The sequence below is a fragment of the Salmo trutta genome, chromosome 35, assembly GCF_901001165.1.
Source record: "Salmo trutta chromosome 35, fSalTru1.1, whole genome shotgun sequence".
Taxonomy (NCBI): domain Eukaryota; kingdom Metazoa; phylum Chordata; class Actinopteri; order Salmoniformes; family Salmonidae; genus Salmo; species Salmo trutta.
In genome coordinates this window covers 6,006,331-6,026,828 of record NC_042991.1, presented here as the reverse complement: position 1 = coordinate 6,026,828, position 20,498 = coordinate 6,006,331, and the positions used below count along the sequence as shown (strand labels likewise).

At 41.3% G+C, this 20,498-nt stretch overlaps 1 protein-coding gene across 1 annotated transcript; it reads right to left on the bottom strand.

The window, feature by feature from the left end:
* Window positions 1-1,013: 1,013 nt before the first annotated feature.
* Window positions 1,014-3,794, bottom strand: LOC115174508 (homeobox protein OTX2). The gene is made up of 3 exons (XM_029733115.1): window positions 3,401-3,794; window positions 2,780-2,931; window positions 1,014-2,504 (listed from the first exon to the last, which is right to left on the bottom strand). Exons 1-3 carry the CDS (start codon window positions 3,495-3,497, stop codon window positions 1,887-1,889), a joined length of 867 nt encoding a protein of 288 aa, XP_029588975.1. The 5' UTR covers window positions 3,498-3,794; the 3' UTR covers window positions 1,014-1,886.
* Between the last annotated feature and the right edge of the window lie 16,704 nt (window positions 3,795-20,498).

Genomic DNA, 20,498 nt, shown 5'->3' with positions numbered 1-20,498 from the left:
GTTGTAAGCCTACATTGAGATTTTATAGTTATCTACAAAAATAATGTAAAAAAAGGTCAATTTCCATTTTTTTTAAAAATACATAATAATTGCAGCAGAAAATATGTTCTCGTATTTCTCTCAGATATCTTGTTTTTTTCTCAAGCTGCTAACGCCACCAATTAGGCCTTTCTAACCTCGTGGAAAAGATCATTGCCCCGTCAATTGGTGCCAATTCAAGTTCAAAACGGACAACAAAACATTTCAAACCAGCAACAGCATAGAGTGACATTGACATGGATCATACAACTCCAGAATGCATGGCTTATACTGTGTTTTCTCCTCCCTTCTGAAAGACCTTAGCCAAGCGGACACTTTCCTTTCGTTTTTATAACCAATAACAAAATGCCCGTCCGAGTTTGATTTTAACAGGACGTGTCTAATATGAAAATGTAGGCTTAATAGCCTAAAGTGTTTTTATACTGCATTATTATTATTATTATATGTGGTGAATGTAATAGCTACAATTCTGACAAACACAAAAGGCCTATTTTCAGTTGGGAAAATGTGCGTTTTCCTCGCCTGATTTGCTGACATCCAAGGCGGGACTTTTGCAAAGCTTTAAAAACGTAGTCCTTTTTTAGCAGACAATTTAGTGGGAATGTGAATGTTGGTTAGTGATTAGGGGCTTCTTGGAAAGCCGTTCCGTGTGAACTGGACGGTGGTTAGCTGCCCTCTGAACCAAACCAGGCCCGTCAGTGAAATGTGGGATTATCCTCCCGGAAAACGGGATTAGCATAGCTTTCCCATACTGCACATTCCTGCTACTGACACTTTAAAGTGTGTGTGTGTGTGTGTGTGTTCCGAAAATATGCTTGGTTTGAATTAAAATAACACTGTTGAAATATGCATCATGTTTTACGTAATATGCATTATTTTCACTAAAACTCGAATGTTGCCTTGACAGAAAAAGTAACAACATCGAGGCTTAAAAAATGTACATGTTTTTATGAAGTTAAACAGGCGACACGGGATCAGTTCAAACGTTCTTTATTTGTGTGCTTGGCAGTTTGGCATAACAACCTTGAGCTGTATTTGGTCATTGATGGACACTGATGTTTCAGGCAACGTTGCTGTTCATTGACTCCGCCACTCACACTGTTTGAGAGCTCCATATTTCAACTAATATTTCATCATAATAACTTATCATTTCAAACACTTGGACATATTTTTTTTTATTTTTATCCATTCACAGCTGGGTGATCGCAGATGGGAAATTCAGAATTGCATACAAGGAATCACAGTCTCAAAAAGCTAACAAAGATAGAGAAAATGAAAAACACCGTAGTGGGACATTTATGAGCACACGAATACTGGTTGATTGTCTCTTGGAACTAGTGCCTTATAAGCATTTTTCATAAATTAAATAGTGCATCCGGGTTCGCCTCAAAGGCGCGCGCACATAGATGTGCGGGTACACACACATACGCACGCACGCACAATGCTTTGATCAAAGGGCCCCTTTAGCTTGCCAACCAAGAGGAGAGGGTCGGGGAGTCGTAAGAAGCTTATGGAAAGCTGACCAATTCCACGCGCTTAACCAAGGTTTGGAACTTCTCTTGATCATTTTCTTCTTGGGTAACAATTTTGTTCCATGTCCTTGATCAAAGTTAAACAGAGTTCACTCTGAATTTTCAATAAGTTAACCCAACAGGTGTGACGCAGTCAGACAGACAGAGCGGCAGCTCCCCTCCTCTCCCACTGCTGCTGCTGGGGTAATAGTTTGACAGACACTAAGGCCCAGCCGATGGAAACCGTTCCCTTTCGGCGACTCATTCACTGCCAACCTGGGCCCACCGGATTGACTGACCACATTGTGAAAAGATAATGTAATTCACTCATTCTTCTCACAACACCTGAAATTTCCACGACGACTGGTCTTTGTAATCCAAACAATCCGCGTTGAAGTTGAGTTTCCAGGCTGCGGCCTGGTCTTTGTAATCCAGGCAGTCTGTGGGACCGCTGAAGCCCAGTCCCGCTGCCCCATAGCCCTGCGTGGAGAGGGAAGAAGCCGGGCTCAGGTGGCTGGATACCCCGTTGCTGCCCATGGGGCTCATTGTGGAGCCCGCCGTGGAGAGCTGGTGGTGCATAGGCGCCAAGTAAGACCCGCAGTCCATCCCGCTGAAATACGATGAGGATCCGGTGTAGCCTTGGCTGTATCCGGACGCCTGGGTGTAGGTCATCGGGTACGACCGTTGCATACAAGAGGAGGAGGAGGTAGAGAGTGGGTCAGAGAGAGGAGAGATGGAGGCCGGGCTCCAGATGGACACCGGGGCACTGCTGCTGCTCACGGCCGGAATTGAGGTGCTAGGGGGCGGTGTGAACTGGCCGCTGGCACCGCTCTCGGAGCTGGCTTCTCTGATGGGGGAACCTTTCTTCTTGACGGGTCTGGTCTTGCTCTGTGCGCCGCTCTGTGACTGCTGTGCCTGCTGGCGACACTTCGCCCTTCGGTTTTTAAACCATACCTGAAAGAAGGATAAATATGAAAATAAAACAATGTGTTGTAGCGTTTCCTTCATGTTTTATTGTAATACAGTAATCTATCTATACAGTGGATGCAAAAGAAAAGACTGGTAGGCCTATTCACTGGGAGATGAACACTGCATCAAATTAATAGAGTGGAGAAGACACTGGCGTCTGGGTGCTTGACTTCTCAAGCCCAAATTAATGAGCTGTGTGAGTGGCCTTCTCACAGATTCTGGATGGACGCATGTGTTTACGCAAATGCCCAGGAACTTACCTGAACACGAGATTCAGGTAGGTTGATCTTCAGGGCCACCTCCTCGCGCATGAAGATGTCTGGGTAGCGAGTCTTGGCGAACAAGTTCTCCAGAATGTCCAGCTGAGCACGCGTAAAGGTCGTCCTCTCGCGCCTCTGTTTACGAGGGGTGGCTGTATGAGGAAAAGTAAACATTCATTATAAGACTACAAATACAAAACATGATATGGCTTTAGAATACATTTCAGACAGGGAATATTTTTCCTTTGATCAGACCTAATTTGCATACGTTTTACAAGACATTACTCTTGTTTGCTTAGGACCATTGCTAGTAATAATTTACACTTACACCCACAAAGACCAACAGAAAATTTGTTATGATCCCCTGATAGTTTAGATCATTCACTATAGGTCTAAGCAAAATTATAATGTTTATAAAGCCAGTCGAAATGATTGATTTAAGACCAATGATTAAAAAAAATCTAATTATACATTGGTTTGCTTTATTTAGCCTGTTTTAGCGTATCGATCATAATTTCGAAATAGACAAGACATTTCACAAAGACAAGCTATGCAATAAGCCATTTCACGTTGTTTTACTATTATTATTTGTAAGAGATGTGAAGTATTCCATGCCCTCACCTGGATAGCCGACAGACGGATGAAGTAGGTCCATCCCGGAAGCAGACAAACTCAGGCCGTTGACTGTATAAGGTGGCTGCTTCAGATAAGACATCATTCTAGCCTCCGATCGAAGGGCAAAGTTGGAGAGAATTTTGAAAACAGAAAGTCGTAGAAAAATACCCTTTTAGTTGAGTCCTCAAGTGTTGGATTCTTCTCAATTATTCTGTCCAATACCTGAACAGAGCACGACAGGAAAGAGAGAAGGTTGTTTTTGGTTAGACGATAAATCCTTGGATTTTCGTTGGAGTCGTTACACGCTCTTTACACAGCGAGGTGAATTTAAAAAATGAGCGCCGCCCTGTACGCCCAGCGCTCTTAAAGCAGACCAGAGACCCCCAGCTGTCCTTGTGGACTGAGGATGCTCTGTCTGTCTGACAAACGTTTGCGCCACCGTACTCTCTCTCTCTCTCTCTCTCTCTCTCTCTCACGCACACGCACATCACCACCAACACTACCACAACCCACCAGCACCCAAAACATCCAATAATTTCATCATGCCTTCTCGGAGAACAAAACATTCTCGTTAAAATGCGCACACACATTGGGCCAAACAAGGCAAGCATAGCATAGTACCCACATGTTAGCATCAGCCAATTGTCTCCAGAATAGACGGCATGATTAGGGGCCATTTGCAAAGACAAAGCACGCTGTTGACCAGATAAATAATGCTGATAACAAAATAGCCCTTGGCGACAAACAAAAGAGATAATACTGTAAACGCAGAGCTCTCCATTTTCAGGCAATGACACTAACACGGCATCTTTAATTCTATCCACACGGCCTTTGTCTGCTAAAACGGTTAAATCTATTGTGGTGAAAATTCAAATATGAACGGCAATTTAGCAAAATAACTAGAAACTTGGGGGAACTCTTCCATTATTGTAATTGCATCTGACATTATTGACACTCCCTGGGCGATTTCCACCTAATTAATAGCTCCCGGTAATTAGATTTAGGTGGTGAGACTATGGAAGAGTGTTGATTAGCAATGACTACTTCATCTTAATCTAAACAAACACCGCAATTACGAGCCGATCATATTTCTCTCAGTCGGTGGAGTCTCCTTTTTTAGAGAGAGCTATTTTCTTTGGCTTTAAAACTGTTCTACACTAAATTAATTGTTTCTCTACATAAACGCTACTAAATTCCACACCTAATATAAGGGTTAGTACTGGAAGCATTAGGTGAGTTTGTTTGTAATGAATAGGAACCAAACAACAATCTAGCCATTCCAGATAGGAAACATTGTCTTTGCCCGCTGCATCCTCCTGGAGTGATGTGGAAACGCAATTTAATTATGTGGGTAGTAGGCTAACTATTAGACTATTATTTATATATATATATATATATCATACTCCCCAACGGTGAAAAATATGTATCCATATTTATAGCACTCATAGAACAAGGCCTACATTTCATCTTGATCTTTAGCACTTTCATTCAAAATTCCAAACAGGCCTACATTTAATTTTTGGTCATTTAACAGAGGCTCTTGGTGTTTGCAACGCCAGGGTTGTGGGTTCGATTCCCACGAGGGCCAGCACAGAAAAAAAAAAATGAAATGAAATGTATGCATTCACTACTGTAAGTCGCTCTGGATAAGAGCGTCTGCTAAATGACTAAAATGTAAAATGTAAAATGTACAGGAGCAATTAGGGGTAAGTGCCTTGCTCAAGGGCACATCGATAGATTTCTCACCAAGTCGGCTCGACGGACGCGGTTAACCCCTAAGATACCAGCTGCCCCATTGGAATTCTATTTTGACTTTGGCCTATAAAAAACGACAAATACAAAAATGCAAACAAGATCACAGGGTGAAGTGTATTACAACGTAATAACTAAGGAGACATTTAATGTTTGTTTATGAAACGAATAGGCCTATACAATGTGTGGCAAATCAAATAGCCTACATTTATTAAAGTTGTTACATTTAAGTTGATCGTGGAAATGTTCGTTGTAGGCCATCGGCTCCTTCCTACATTATAATCATTCTGCACCTATCTGTAGAATCGAAGTTACAACTTTGAGTTCCCTCCTCTCGTGCACGTAGTCAACCTAGGATACCTCATGTGTATGTAACCTATATAACGGCCACCGGGCTCAATCTGTCACTTCTTTCACCCAGACCCCGTCTACAGGTTGCACCACACCCGTTCAATAATAATTACCCTGTCCAATAATTAATTATTATTGCACACAAGTTGTTGTTTTTTTTTATAAGAAATTAACGAGATAATCCGGACGGCACGCGCTGCCCTGATTAGGACGCTAGCCGCGACTCCGCGCGCTCCGCATTCGGGCTGATTAATTTTCTGCGTCACGAAAATAAAACAAAGGCTGGCATTGTGTTTATTAAGCCAGCTGACTGCTAGACAACCTGCTCCAACCCTCACTCACTTTCCCAAAATGATACAGGTCGCATAATAACAATAATAATAATAATAATAATAGTAGGCTAATAATAATAATAATAATAAGGTAGGCTATATAGCCGAATGAATAAAGGCTATATCATTAAGGCTATAGTCTATTGAAACAGCGTGGGAAAAAAATGTGTTATCTTTATCATTTATTTCGAAAATTCTGTTCAGACAACTTTTTGTGACGTTTTAACCGCAGATTCAAGACCTTTCTACAGTTCACGTCCGTAGGCAGCAAACTATAAAGCCAATACAGAGTGCACATTAGTCACAATCAACATCCATATTTCCTCCTCTTGTTGAATATAGGGTTACAGAATGTGTTTGGCTCCGTCCACAGCCAATTATGCTAGTGGCTTTATAGCCTCCAGTGCAGCCGGCATGGCCAGAGAGGTGAGGGGTGGAAAACGTTTTTTTTTTTTTTTTAAACACGCCTTCCCAATTATCGCTCCATGCAAAGGTATTTCCATCACAAAGAGCACTTGATGCTATTGAAAAGGAGGTAAATACACGATAGAGATGAGATGCTTGGAAATTACTGGCACTGTTAGCACAAAGTTTGCCTTAAGAATGCAAAAGAGGAAAAGATTAAAAACAATATATAAACCAATGAAGTTCTGTGGATGGATGAAATGGCAATAGCCTAACTGTATAGAATGTTACTCTGGCAAGCAGAATATTAATCTGATACTGAGCAATACTGATCAAAGTATTTCTAACCTATTAGCAGACTCTACACTTGCCTGGTATTAATGATTCGTCCGTCTTCGGCGCTCCTTAACTCAACTTTGAAGGGAATTTGTATGAGAGATAGAAATATAAGTTTAAACCAATTATATGACAACGTCGTGATGTATTCATGTTTTGAGAAAAACGTGAGCGAGTGTTGCTCATTTTATCCAGAGGGAGATTTTGCTAAATAACCTTGACAGCCAATGGAATAAAGCGAGGGAAATGATGGGGAGTGATATTGAACATTTCCACGCGACGTGGGCCTACTGAAATGCGAATGGGCTGATTAAATGGGTTTCGGATTTGTTGGGACTGTCGTCAACGCAGCCCATATCATATACAGGATTGTATCTTATATCACTGCTATCAGTGGCATTAAAAAGAACACCTAGGTCTCCCGGGATGAGCGATCCATTGACGTGTCCCCCCCGGGAGCGCACCGCTGCGCTGTGGTTCGTGGCAAAGGTGACCATGACGCGCGAAGAGCAATCAAACGATTAATTATGCCAATAATTGTTTCACACACATGAACCACGTCTCCCCGGTATATTAGGGTGAAGAGCACTACACGAGGTAACGGCTTCGGTCGTTCGTGCTTTAATTAGTTTAGTTGTTTTCGTTCCATTTTATTTCAACTCAATTTGAACCAAAAATCAAAATCACAGGCTAGCCGATATATCACCACCGTGAAATATCAAACATGTTTTAATTATTTTGTAAATAATGTTTGCAAAATGATTATGCCTGAACGAGAATAAATGTTTGTTGGTCGACTGCACTGATTTATAAGTGGTGAAGTTCTAGCTAGGCCTCACCGTGAGGAAGGGGATTGGGAATATAAATTATTGGGGACCTGACTGTCACGGTTTGGTAAATGTAACCCTCTCAGAGAGATTTAAAAACTCTGGCACATGCAGCACCCCTCATCTCTCTCTCTCTCTCTCTCTCTCTCTCTCTCTCTCTCTCTCTCTCTCTCTCTCTCTCTCTCTCTCTCTCTCTCTCTCAAACAACCCCCTTCTCACACATCTACAGGCTACTCACATCATGCTGCTATTCCCTCAGAAATAATATCCTTCATCCTACTTTATTTTACTGAAAAAAATGTCTAGGTGTTTCAATTTTCAGCAGATATGACTATAGCAATGGGTTTTTTTTTTGGAGGGGGGGGGACTGTCAAAATATATTTTTAATGTCTTACTGTCATTTTGAGCTTTTTGAATTTCGAGAGAAAATAAATATTTTAGGATATTTCAAATGCTTTTTCAAGAACGAATTCACCCAGCTTTCTGTGAATACAACCGCTACTTTTTGTTTCCTTCACCCACGCCTCCCCCTCCCTCCTCCCTCTCCCATTTTTGTCCTTGGGGACAGGTTGAGTTTTTGGGATTAGCGTCTGAATTTGATTACCCAGCAAGCTAATTGTTACCAGTGCTCTTTTCACTGTCTAGTTGTCATTGCATTGGTACCAGCCTACTCACTAGTTTAGGTGCTAAATATTCTGCAAAATAATCGCCGTGTACTCGTAATTTCTCTCTCCTTTCTTTTTATGCGCCTATACGGATTCTCTTTAAATGTGGCGATTTGATTTTGGTTTAAAAAAAGGAATCCTCAAAAGGTTAATGTTAAAAAGCAGTGTTCTTATAACGTTTAGCTCATGACCATCTGCTATAAGAATACATGGCCCAAAGGTCAGGCCCCTGAACCAAGCCTACTTTGCAAGAGTTTGGTCTATAGAAACTAAACAGGCCTCAAAATTGATGCTTTCAAACGCTTTCAATTTTAAGTGAAATTTGGAATGCTATTTAATTTAATATCAAATAGCCCACAGTGATAAGTCTTTCGACTTCATCATATTTTCAAGAGAACCCTAAATGATTAAATAAACAACTAATATCTCGAACATTTCGTTTCCCATGTCTCGCAGAAGCGTGAAGCCCTAATGCTCATGGCTCGTGCTGTCGCCTTTCATCTCGAGCTCTGATACATAATTCATCGGTAAATATCGCATAGCCCCGGGGAGCGCTCGCGCTAAACGGGGCTCTGATTGTAAAAGGTGAACGCGCTTGTTAACGTCAGTGACAATATGCCCTCCCTCTGACTCCCGGCCAATTGAAGGAGTCATGGTTTCTCCTGCTGCTAGGGAGACGAATTGGAGTCTTTAAGAATCGTGGGACTGGGATAGGCTCACAGTGAAGCTCCATACATGCACGATAGGGTCCCTTTTTAAATGTGTAGTCAACTGTTTGTAATGTATTACAACTATAATACTAATAATAATAATAATAATAATAACAACAATAATCATATAAATAATAATAAAGATAATTCAACTTATAATAATAATAATCATTAAAGTGTCATTACTAAAAATACATTGATCAAATTATTGTTGTCTTATAGTGGTTTTTTGAACACACTCAGTACATTGTATACTAAATCCAAATCAATGATGTCATAGTTCAGTTCAATGGCATTCAGCTGTCCAACCCAAGGTCAGATCAATGTCTTGGCCCACTCACTCACCCCCATCTGTCACACACACACACGCGCACACGTACACACACACACCATCTGCACCATACATCTACAGTGTTGTGAATTTTTTGATGAGCATGTTGGTGACATATAAGTATTGAAGATGGCATCAATATTCAGCCATCATTACAACTAGACAATACAGCAGGTGGTTACATTCAAAAGCAGCAGTTATGAAGCTATCTGTCACTCATGCCGTTTCTGATTGCCTCATTCTACCATTGTCCTCTTCACTGCAACTCAGGTAACCTCAGGTGAGAATGTGTTCGTACCTGGTTCCTACCATTGAGACTGTTCTTACATTGTCAAATGACCTGGTAAAAGTAGAAAAGTTGTCCATCTTTCCCCTCCTTGTAGTCTTCAGTACCTAACTACAGGGGCTGAGTCATATGATTGACAGATGGGCCCAAAGGACTAATTTAAACTACTAGCAATTACTTCCACTATTATTAGGTGATCAGTTGGGGGATGGCAATATATGAGATCCTATAGCCACAACCCTCAATATACAGAAACATATACTCATACAATAACTACAGTATGTACATATACAGGCATCTGAACAAAGGGCATATAGATAAACACACATACACTGTAAAAAGCCGTTTAAAGTAATTAGTTCTGCTAAAAAAATGTTTTGTTTAGAAACCTGCTGCTAAGAACCATGAGTAACCCAACTCAAAGTATTTCAGTGTTCAATACCTAAAGTAATAAAGTGACATCACCATTCTTTTTTAAGTTGTAAATACTTAAATGTTTTGTGTTTTGGGAACTTTTTTACACTAAATTGCATTATGTTTATTGAACTATAATGGGTGAAGTTTCTTGAACATTAATATTTGTTGAAGAAAACATATCAATGTAGGGTCCCTTCAACTTTCCTGCGTTACAATTTTTTTTTCAAGTGTAAGTAGTAAGTTGTTCTGATTAGTAATTTTCAGTGGTCGTGTCTTAATGTTTAACATTGTTTTACGTGTTTGATGATTTGTCATTTTAACCCACCTTAGCAGGTATTGTTGAGCACAGTGCTCATTCCTCTAAGCACAGGTATTCCCAAACTAGGGTACGTACGCGAAATGCCGTCGGGGTTATGCCAAATCAAAATGTGATTCACATTTAAAAAAATATATATTATTATTATTTTTTTTTAAACCATTTCAAACAGTACATTTATATTTTCCAACGGGGCTATACATTTGGGTGAGTTTTTTTTCTCGCCCGAGTAGCCTTGTTTCACTGCAAAAAATAAAATTAAACCATCTAGTGTTCAGCGAAATAATAACACAATGTCAAATACAGGTAGCCTAGTCAAATAATTAATATCCAATCACATTAACCATTACTCTCTCGCGGGAATTCCGCTAACGGTCCGTAGCTGCTGCTCATTCCGTTTGCTCTAAAATTGATAAATGGATAAAGAAAGTAAGGCCCGCATCCATAGAGACACATACCAGCTCTACTGATAGTACTGCTGCTACCGGTAGTGCTGCTACTACCAGCAGTACTACACCTTCACCTGTCACCGATACAAGTTGTTCTGCTTCCACGAGCACATCCAATGCTAGCAACAATAATTCTACATTTGTTGTTAGCCCAGCTAGCATGGACACTGACAGTTGTGAATCTGATGCAGCTGAAGAGCTACTGCCCCCTTACCCGGGAAAGCACTGAACAACAGACAGGGACGTTGGACCATTGAAGAGGCGCAAATATGATGAGAACTACATTGATTTGGGGTTCACTTATATTGGGAGTAGTGCCTTTCCTCAGCCACAATGTGTTATATGTGCAAAAGTACTATCTCACAACTCGATGAAACCTTCACTCTCGCGCAGACATTTAGAAACAAAACATGTCAATTTGAAAAATAAGCCACGGGAGTTTTTTGAGCCAGAATTAAGACGACTTTCGAGTAGTAAGACATGTATAAAAGCAACAGATACCATTAATAAGAAGGGGTTAGAAGCGTCTATGGTGAGCTACCAAGTGGCTAGGACAGGCAAGCCCCATACTATTGTGGAGGACTTAATTCTTCCTGCTGCTGTGGATATGGCTGGGACAATGCTGGGGGAAAGGCCAAAAAACTATACAGACAATCCCTTCATCAAACAACACTGTTTCACGACGCATCAGTGACATGGCAGGAGATGTTTTTAAACAGATGTGGCGGGCCTGGCACAGCTCCTGGAATATGTCTGTTACGTTTATGGGGGGTCAATTAAGGAAGACATCCTCTTCTACAAACCACTGGAAACCAGGATAACAGGAGAGGATACATTTTTAAAGTACTGGACAGCTTTGTGACGTCAAATGGACTTTGGTGGTCAAGATGTGTTGATATCTGTACTGATGGTGCAAAAGCCATGACAGGGAGACATAGTGGAGTGGTAACGCGCGTTCAAGAAGTTGTTCCCGACGCTACTTGGGTACACTGCAGCATCCACCGAGAGGCTCTTGCTGCCAAGGGAATGCCTGACAGCTTGAAAGACGTTTTGGACACTACAGTGAAAATGGTTAACTTTGTTAAAGCAAGGACCCTGAACTCTCGTGTATTTTTGGCACTATGCAATGATATGGGCACCGACCATGTACCTCTTTTACAATATACAGAAGTGCACTGGTTATCAAGGGGCAAAATATTGACACCTTTTTTTGAATTGAGAGACGAGCTTAAAGTTTTCTTTACTGACCATAATTTTCACTTGTCTGACTGCTTTCATGATGACGAGTTCCTCACACGACTGGTCTATCTGGGTGATGTTTTTTCTCGTCTGAATGATCTGAATCTAGGATTACAAGGACTCTCCGCAACAATATTCAATGTGCGGGACAAAATTGAGGCTATGATTAAGAAGTTAGAGCTCTTCTCTGTCTGTATTAACAAGGATAACACACAGGTCTTTCCATCATTGTATGATTTTTTTGTGTGCAAATGAACTCAAGCTTACGGACAATGTCAAATGTGATATAGCGAAGCACCTGAGTGAGTTCAGTGTGCAGTTACGCAGGTACTTTCCCAAAACAGATGACACAAACAACTGGATTTGTTATCCCTTTCATGCCCCGCCTCCAGTCCACTTACCGACATCTGAATTAGAGAGCCTCATCAAAATTGCAACAAGTGGCTCTGTGAAAATTGAATTTAATTAGAAGCTACTGCCAGATTTCTGGATTGGGCTGCGCTCAGAGTATCCTGCCTTGGCAAATCGTGCTGTTAAGACACTGATGCCCTTTGCAACCACAACCTATGTGAGAGTGGATTCTCGGCCCTCACTAGCATGACAACTAAATACAGGCACAGACTCTGTGTGGAAAATGATTTAAGACTGAGACTCTCTCCAATACAACCCAACATTGCAGAGTTATGTACATCCTTTCAAGCACACCCTTCTCATTAACCTGTGGTGAGTTATTCACCATTTTCTATGAACAAATAAGGTTTTATATGTAAGATGGTAAAATAAAGAGCTAAATTATTGATTATTATTATATTTTTATTTGTGCCCTGGTCCTATAAGAGCTCTTTGTCACTTCCCACGAGCCGGGTTGTGACAAACTCACACTCATTCTTATGTTTAACCAATGTATCGTATAGTGTGTGTGTGTGTGTGGCAGACTTACAATGATGGCAAAAAACAACATTTGAGAGTGCGCTGACCCTGGTGCTAGAGGGGGTACGCAGCTGGAGGTTGAATGTTTGAAGTGGTACGGGACTATAAAAAGTTTGGGAACCACTGCTAGCAGTAACTAGAGGTAGAGCTGTAACCAGTCATTGTTGAGCACAGTGCTCATTCATCTAGCAGTAACTGGGGTTAGAGCTGTAACCAGTCATTGTTGAGCACTGTGCTCATTCATCTAGCAGTAACTGGAGGTAGAGCTGTAACCAGTCATTGTTGAGCACTGTGCTCATTCATCTAGCAGTAACTGGAGGTAGAGCTGCAACCAGTCATTGTTGAGCACTGTGCTCATTCATCTAGCAGTAACTGGAGGTAGAGCTGTAACCAGTCATTGTTGAGCACTGTGCTCATTCATCTAGCAGTAACTGGAGGTAGAGCTGCAACCAGTCATTGTTGAGCACAGTGCTCATTCATCTAGCAGTAACTGGGGTTAGAGCTGTAACCAGTCATTGTTGAGCACTGTGCTCATTCATCTAGCAGTAACTGGAGGTAGAGCTGTAACCAGTCATTGTTGAGCACTGTGCTCATTCATCTAGCAGTAACTGGAGGTAGAGCTGCAACCAGTCATTGTTGAGCACTGTGCTCATTCATCTAGCAGTAACTGGAGGTAGAGCTGTAACCAGTCATTGTTGAGCACTGTGCTCATTCATCTAGCAGTAACTGGAGGTAGAGCTGTAACCAGTCATTGTTGAGCACTGTGCTCATTCATCTAGCAGTAACTGGAGGTAGAGCTGTAACCAGTCATTGTTGAGCACTGTGCTCATTCATCTAGCAGTAACTGGAGGTAGAGCTGTAACCAGTCATTGTTGAGCACTGTGCTCATTCATCTAGCAGTAACTGGAGGTAGAGCTGTACACATTGCAGGATGCTGCATTAGCCTCTGTCATTAACAATGGTGCACATGACCTTGTTGATGGTGGGAATGGCTTGTCTTATTATTGAACATCAATTTGCCCGACGGCTTTGATATCGTGTTCCTCATGATCAGTTACAACTCATAGCATAACATACTGCTTTATACCATTTTAGAAATATACTTTTCTTTCTTCAAACACCCATACAACAGTGTAAAATTATCATAAAGTCTAAACATTTTGAAGTACCTAATCCTCTTAAAACAGAGCCATATGGCACTAAGATAAGAAATCTCATTTATATATGAGTTAGTATCACTATTAGGATTTTAGTTCTACAGACTGTTGGAGATGTTCGAGTAGCCGCTACTGAATTTCTTTAATGAGTTCCTTTTTAAAGTGCACATCACTGAGTGTCTGTGGAAGGTTGGAGTGCCTCGTCCCTGATGGTACCTTGTTAACCTCCCCAACTAGCTTTCACAGTTTCACTTCAGATTTAGAAGTTCATCCCATGTTTTTCAAACGTCAAATTTAAAAATTGTGGCAAATGTCAAATTTCAAAGTGTTTAAGGTTAAATTTAGGCATTAACTCCGAAATCTTAAAGTTGGGCATTTACTCCGAATGGTTAAGGGTTAAGGCTTAAACAAACTTTCTAAAAAAGAAATCAACTTTCTATTACTGGATTTGTACTTGCAACCTTTGAAAGCAGGGGCTGATGATTACACCAATGCACCATCCTGTTCCACAATGCCCAAGCAAAACCAAAATCTACTTGAAGGTAACAGTGGCCAGTTTCCACATGGTCTCCTGACATCCTCAGACATGGATGGACGTTGAAAACTGACTTGTATCACAGGGTGACATGGCTGAACCTCCCAGGGCCTGTGGGTAGTGTTATGCCAACGAGAGGCCTCCAACCTGGGCAGTACTTTTCAGGCTCTGGTCCCTGGAGGGCCCAGACCCCCACAGTGAGAGGTAGGGAGGGGGAGGGATGGAGGAGGGCCAAACAAAAACACACCCTGTGATCCAGACAGCAAACAGCCCACCTACTAATGCTCAGCATCTGGAGGCAATGACACACACACACACACACCTATTCACATTCTGATGTCACTGACCGCCCACACAAACAAACACACGCACAGGTTCACAAACTGATATACACACCTATGTACACACACGCCCATTCACACAAACACAGTACTCACATACAGTGCAACTACACACACACACACACACACACACACACACACACACACACACACACACACACACACACACACACGCACACACACCAGGTTTTATTGATTAAAACACTAACTTAGAGTTGCATATAGCTCAACTGTCTGTGAAAATGATATGAAGTTATATGAATTTAAAATAGTCTATGATGTGTTCACAGGTCATGGAAAGGTCTTGAATTTTAGTTTAATTCTATTCAGAAATGGATCAGTGAAATCAATCTCAAACGGCTTGTGAGCTATCAGCTAAAGCATTGAATCCAAATAAACAGATTTAGAGTTTGGCTAATACAGTATCCCTTGTATATTTACTTAAGATAGAAAACAGAGGTAAAGAGAAAAAAAGAGAAACAAAAACAGATGAACAAAGTTGGAAAAAGAGCAGGGGAGCAAAACAAAGATGGAGAGGGTTGGAAGAGGAGGAGTGTAAAGTTAATCCAGGCTGAATCGTTGGGTCCGGCTTCAGGAGTGACACTGAAAACAGTTTTTCTTTCTTTTCTTTCTTTTCCGTCCAAATTTGCTCTCCCCTCTCCCTCTCTTTTCTCTTCCTCCTGTGCCTCTCGCTATTTTTCAGCCTCCTTATCCTTTTTAATTAGAGGGGCTATTCTGCAGCATTGAAGGCCCTAATCCCCTACTGACCAACAATACAAGAAGGCAGCCTTTGAACAGCCGACCTGCATCCCCTGCACCCCCCACCACTCCAAACACTACCCAAGCACTCCAAGGCTCCCACCATTTGGAAAACCAGACATTGCCTCTTTTTCCAACTTTTTCCTACTTTTTGGACAAAGCGCAGAGGGTACCGAGTGCAAACTGAAAGTCTATGAAAGATGTCTGAGTTTATTGCGAGATCTGCCAAGAGGCAAAGGTCAGAACTTGGATAACTTATGGATGAACACTGTTTCCAAGAATTTTGTAAGCCTGCTACACACACTATACGATACATTTGTTAAACATAAGAATGAGTGTGAGTTTTTTGTCACAACCCGGCTCATGGGAAGTGACAAAGAGCTCTTATAGGACCAGGGCACAAATAATAATATAATAATCAATAATTTAGCTCTTTATTTAACCATCTTACATATAAAACCTTATTTGTTCATAGAAAATGGTGAATAACTCACCACAGGTTAATGAGAAGGGTGTGCTTGAAAGGATGTACATAACTCTGCAATGTTGGGTTGTATTGGAGAGAGTCTCAGTCTTAAATCATTTCCCACACACAGTCTGTGCCTGTATTTAGTTTTCATGCTAGTGAGGGCCAAGAATCCACTCTCACATAGGTACGTGGTTGCAAAGGGCATCAGTGTCATAACAGCGTGATTTGCCAAGGCAGGATTCTCTGAGCGCAGCCCAATCCAGAAACCTGGCAGTGGCTTCCGATTAAATTCAATTTTCACAGAACCGCTTGTTGCAATTTCAATGAGGCTGTCTTGTTCAGATATCGGTAAGTGGACTGGAGGCGGGGCATGAAAGGGATAACGAAACCAGTTCTTTGTGTCATCTGTTTTGGGAATGTACCTGCGTAATTGCACACCCAACTCACTCAGGTGCTTCGCTATATCACATTTGACATTGTCCGTAAGCTTGAGTTCATTTGCACACAAAAAAATCATACAATGATGGAAAGACCTGTGTGTTGGCCAGTCATGTGATAAACTTGTCATCATGCAAGCAGTCAGACAAGTGAAAATTATGGTCAGTATAGATTTTGTTTTTGTCATTTAGAGACAAGCTTAAAGTTAAATACTTTGCCCCTTGATAACCATCGCACTTCTGTATGTTGTAAAAGCGTTACATGGCCGCTGCCCATATCATTGCATAGTGCAGAAAATACACAAGAGTTCAGGGGCTTTGCTTTAACAAAGTTAACCATTTTCACTATAGTGTCCAAAACGTCTTTCAAGCTGTCAGTCATTCCCTTGGCAGCAAGAGCCTCTCGGTGGATGCTGCAGTGTACCCAAGTGGCGTCGGGAACAACTGCTTTATTGCGCGTTACCACTCCACTCTGTCTCCCTGTCATGGCTTTTGCACCATCAGTACAGATACCAACACATCTTGACCACCAAAGTCCATTTGACGTCACAAAGCTGTCCATTACTTTAAAAATATCCTCTCCTGTTGTCCTGGTTTCCAGTGGTTTGCAGAAGAGGATGTCTTCCTTAATTGACCCCCCATAAACGTAACGGACATGTACCAGGAGCTGTGCCAGGCCCGCCACGTCTGTTGACTCATCCAGCTGTAACACATAGAATTCACTGGCTTGTATGACAAGCAGTAATTGTTTCAAAACATCTCCTGCCATGTCACTGGTGCGTCGTGAAACAGTGTTGTTTGATGAAGTCATTGTCTGTATAGTTTTTTTGGCCTTTCCCCCAGCATTGTCCTAGCCATATCCACGCAAGCAGGAAGAATTAAGTTCCCCACAATAGTATGGGGCTTGTCTGTCCTAGCCACTTGGTAGCTCACCATATAAGATGCTTCTAGCCCCTCCTTATTAATGGTATCTGTTGCTTTTATACATGTCTTACTACTCGAAAGTTGTATTAATTCTCGCTCAAAAAAACTCCCGTGGCTTATTTTTCAAATTGGCATGTTTTGTTTCTAAATGTCTGCGCGAGAGTGAAGGTTTCATCGAGTTGTGAGATAGTACTTTTGCACATATAACACATTGTGGCTGAGGAAAGGCACTACTCCCAATATAAGTGAACCCCAAATCAATGTAGTTCTCATCATATTTGCGCCTCTTCGAGGGTCCAATGTCCCTGTCTGTTGTTCGGTGCTTTCCAGGGTAAGAGAGCAGTAGCTCTTCAGCTGCATCAGATTCACAACTGTCAGTGTCCATGCTAGCTGGGCTAACAACAAATGTAGAATTATTGTTGCTAGCATTGGATGTGCTCGTGGAAGCAGAACAACTTGTGTCGTCATCAGGTGCAGGTGTAGTACTGCTGGTAGTAGCAGTACTACCAGTAGAGCTGGTATGTGTCTCTATGGATGCAGCCTTACTTTTTTTAACCATTTATCAATTTTAGAGCAAACAGAATGAGCAGCAGCTACGTTTGGCTACATACGGACCGTTAGCGGAATTCCCGCGAGAGAGTAACAGTTAATGTGATTGGATGTTAATTATTTGACTAGGCTACCTGTATTTAACATTGTGTTGTTATTTCACTGAACACTAGATGGTTTAATTTAATTTTTGGAATTGAAACAAGGCTACTCAGGCAAGAAAAAAACCTCACCCAAATGTATAGCCCCGTTGGAAAATATAAATGGACTGTTTGAAAATTGGAAGAAAAAAAAAAAAGTGAAAAACAAAAATGCGGACCCCAGTTTGGGAATACCTGCTATACAGGGAACAGTAATCTGAAAACAATCAAACATAACCTGTGTTTACAGCAATGACATAGGGCTAGAAAAAGAAAGGAAGTAAACAAGGGGTTAATCAACTGCATATTCAGAAAGAAGGGACAGAAAGAAGGAGAAACTGTGAATCGATGAAAAAGAAAAACTGACTCAGCAGCCCTTTTGTTGTTTTTATAGGAAAATAGAAAAGGGTTAGATGGCAAGCGATGTGGAGAAATGCAATGGGGCTAAAAAAATATGGAAGTTCTCCCAGTCCAACTCAGGCCTCATTTACATTTACATTTACGTCATTTAGCAGACGCTCTTAACATATTTTATTGGTATCCCAGAAGTCTATTAATGTTGACCCTTGTTGTTAAATGCCTGGTTAGTAGATAATAATGTCCTGTCATTACTTTTGAATGAATGCCAGATTGAGAAAAGGGGTAGGTTAAAAGGGGTAGGTTAAAAGGGGTAGGTTAAAAGGGCTAGGTTAAAAGGGGTAGGTTAAAAGGGGTAGGTTAAAAGGGGTAGGTTAAAAGGGGTAGGTTAAAAGGGCTAGGTTAAAAGGGGTAGGTTAAAAGGGGTAGGTTAAAAGGGGTAGGTTAAAAGGGGTAGGTTAAAAGGGGTAGGTTAAAAGTCTCCCTACTACACTTCTGATAACACGCCTATTAATCCATATCATAAACTTCTGTTATTAGGCAATCATGACCTAATTTATTCACAATGCTTCCTGCTATTTTATCTTAATGCAGAACTGACAATTGCTTGCCCAAAGTTTCATATAGATTATTATTCTTACATTTGACAATTTAGTCATTTTAGCAGACTTTCTTATCCAGAGCGACTTACAATAGTGAGTGCATACATTTTGGTACTTATTTTTTGTTCTTCCCAGTAATTAGAAGCCTCAAGAAGATATTCAGTAAGCATTTAACACCCATGCTACAATAAATATACCAAAATCCATGACATAACCAAGTCTTTGTCTAGTATTTGATGGTCTATGTTCAATAAGGTTTTACTAATAGGCAACCAATGTTTGTTTTAATTTGGATAATAATGTTCAGAATATGGGGCATTTGTATTCTATCATGCTAAATAACATTTTACACACACACTTCTTCTAATGGCAAGTAGTTTGAGTAAAATAGTTTGATTAATTGCCAGACTTGCCAGTATAGACTTGCCAGTATCACTACCCTGAATATTGCCTCGGATATGAATGATTCAGAAACAACAGCAACAGTGTCAACCACAGCAACTGTTTGCTCCTCGTCGGTACACTGACTCTGCTGACTCCACACCACCCTGTACAGTCAGCAAGACCCAAACCAGTCCATCCGAACACAGTCTAGGCACACTGTTAATCACATGCCCAATATTTCCATAGCAAGCAATTACCATCCAGCTTTTATGTGCGAAATGGGCCGTGGCAAAGAACGAGATAGTTATGAACGACAACGAGAGAGGAAGAGTGAAACGGACGAAGAGAAACAGAGGGAGAATAAAAGAGTTATTAAGTTGGGTGAGAGGAGAGAGAGGAGGACAGAGACAGGCAGCTAGTCTGTTGCTGTGTGATTTGAGGCTTGCTAACACACTAATTAGTCCTTCATTGTGAGATGATGCACTTGGCCGGTTCTCCTGGTTCTACGAGCTGTCCGGCCGAACTGACCCACCAAAGGTCAGAGGTCACCATGTGCAGTTTGCCTCGTGTGTATGTACGGTGTTTGCAAAGGTTTGTATGTAGAATGAGTGGGAGTGAAGTGGGTAGCTGTTTAAACCTCACCACATCATTCGTGTTCATAACTGATTAAGAATTTCCTCCAAAACAATGAACAAACCAAACCCAGAACTAATAAGAATTAGATGGACCAGTGGGCAAGAAAATGGAATGTCGGTTCTGAGAATCCAGGCTTACTTACTTGTAAAGGCCTAGTAGACATCCCCAAACACACACACACACACACACACACACAAATACAGACTTATATATACACACACACACCACTCCTCCGGCCTATCACTCTCTTCTCCCGCCATCTTTTGAGGAGCAGTAATCTGTGAACCTTGAATCATAAGCCTGGGTAAAGCTATGTAATACGGGTAATTCGATGAAGTAGTATTTTCCCGGTGAGAGGCAAAATCCTGTTGACTATTCAGGAATTGAATCGTCCAACAGTAATGCCATTAGGCCAGTGCCACGGATTCCTCCGAAAATGCTGTTTAATTGCCAGTAGTGGACCATTGT

Coding starts and splice junctions, on each gene's coding strand:
- LOC115174508 (XM_029733115.1), bottom strand. CDS start 3,497: ATGATGTCTTATCTGAAGCAGCCACCTTATACAGTCAACGGCCTGAGT. Junction 2,932..3,400: donor TCCGTCTGTCGGCTATCCAG/GTGAGGGCATGG, acceptor TTCCTCATACAG/CCACCCCTCGTAAACAGAGG. Junction 2,505..2,779: donor TACCTGAATCTCGTGTTCAG/GTAAGTTCCTGG, acceptor TCCTTCTTTCAG/GTATGGTTTAAAAACCGAAG.